Raw genomic sequence first — 1,080 nt, forward strand, 5'->3', positions numbered from 1 at the left:
CGTTGTGTTCAACTAAACAGGCCCAGGTTTCACACTAAGATTATTGAGTATTGTGAGTAAATTAAATGTAAAAGATCGACATATTTCAATGAAAACACTCTTTGGGAGATTGATTTTTTTTTTTTGCTGGTGCACCATGGGAATTTTCTGATGAGAACATTTGTGTCGTGGCTCAGAAAAGGTTGGGAAACACTGTATATATGTGTGTATGTGTTTCTAGATCACTAGTTCATTTCTCGATGACGACGACGATGACACACTGGACCTTCGTCTCCACGTCGCCGTCCAGCACACACACACACACACACACACACACACACGTGTCCGAGGTGGATTAGTGTAGTTTTGCCTGTTCAGTGACACATCAGTCTGGAGGAGGCGGAGCTTGGACTCAGGGAGGAAGTGGACACGTTGGGAAAAGACACAAATAAGTGGTCAAGGCCGTCTTTCCCCACTGAAAGACCTGACAGCTGAATGAGGTAGAGGTTTGATGACGTGGTCGCTCAGTCCCTCTGCGGGGACTCTCCCCCCTCCTCCTCCTCCTCCTCCTCTTCTTCCTCTTCTTCTTCTACCTGTGAAAGACAACAGAGAGACACCCTCAGGTCTGAAGTTTAAATACTCCTGCCTGTAGTATCGCAGTATATCGCAGTATATCGCAGTATATCGCGTCTTCACTGCTGTATCGTGATACGTATCTTCAGATTCTTGCCAACCCACGGCCCTGGTACCTGAGGGTGAGGAAGGGGTGACACCTCTTCACACCTCTCCCCCCTTCATCTTCCTCCCTGTCCTAATGAAATGGATTTTCATTTTCCACATGGTTTGGTTTTACGACGTGAGGCTAACTGATACGATTTATAACTAACTTCCCGTCCCAGACTCTGGCGGCTCGGCCAATCAGCAGCCAGAGTCTGACGGAGTCCGACTGCGGCTCCCGCTCCGTTCGTTAGCGCTCACACACTGCAGCCTTGAATGAGCTGCTAAACGCTTCCATGTGTGACGAGGGCAAACCGGAGCAGAGGCGTGGGGGGAGCGCGGGGGGTCGGTGTTGAGGCAACCGTGGCTGGAGGCAACCGCGCT

The 1,080-nt window shown here is 50.2% G+C and overlaps 1 protein-coding gene across 1 annotated transcript in view; it reads right to left on the minus strand.

Moving 5' to 3' along the window:
* Window positions 1-58: 58 nt before the first annotated feature.
* hmga2 (high mobility group AT-hook 2) overlaps window positions 59-1,080 on the minus strand; it is a 38,060-nt gene continuing 37,038 nt past the window's right edge. The window contains exon 5 of the mRNA XM_008315997.3: window positions 59-572. Coding sequence (XP_008314219.1) covers window positions 504-572 — 69 coding nt within the window. The 3' untranslated portion in view covers window positions 59-503. The remainder of the gene's footprint in view (window positions 573-1,080) is intronic.

The sequence above is a fragment of the Cynoglossus semilaevis genome, chromosome 8 (assembly GCF_000523025.1).
Source record: "Cynoglossus semilaevis isolate Cse_v1.0 chromosome 8, Cse_v1.0, whole genome shotgun sequence".
In the NCBI taxonomy this organism is placed as follows: Eukaryota; Metazoa; Chordata; class Actinopteri; order Pleuronectiformes; family Cynoglossidae; genus Cynoglossus; species Cynoglossus semilaevis.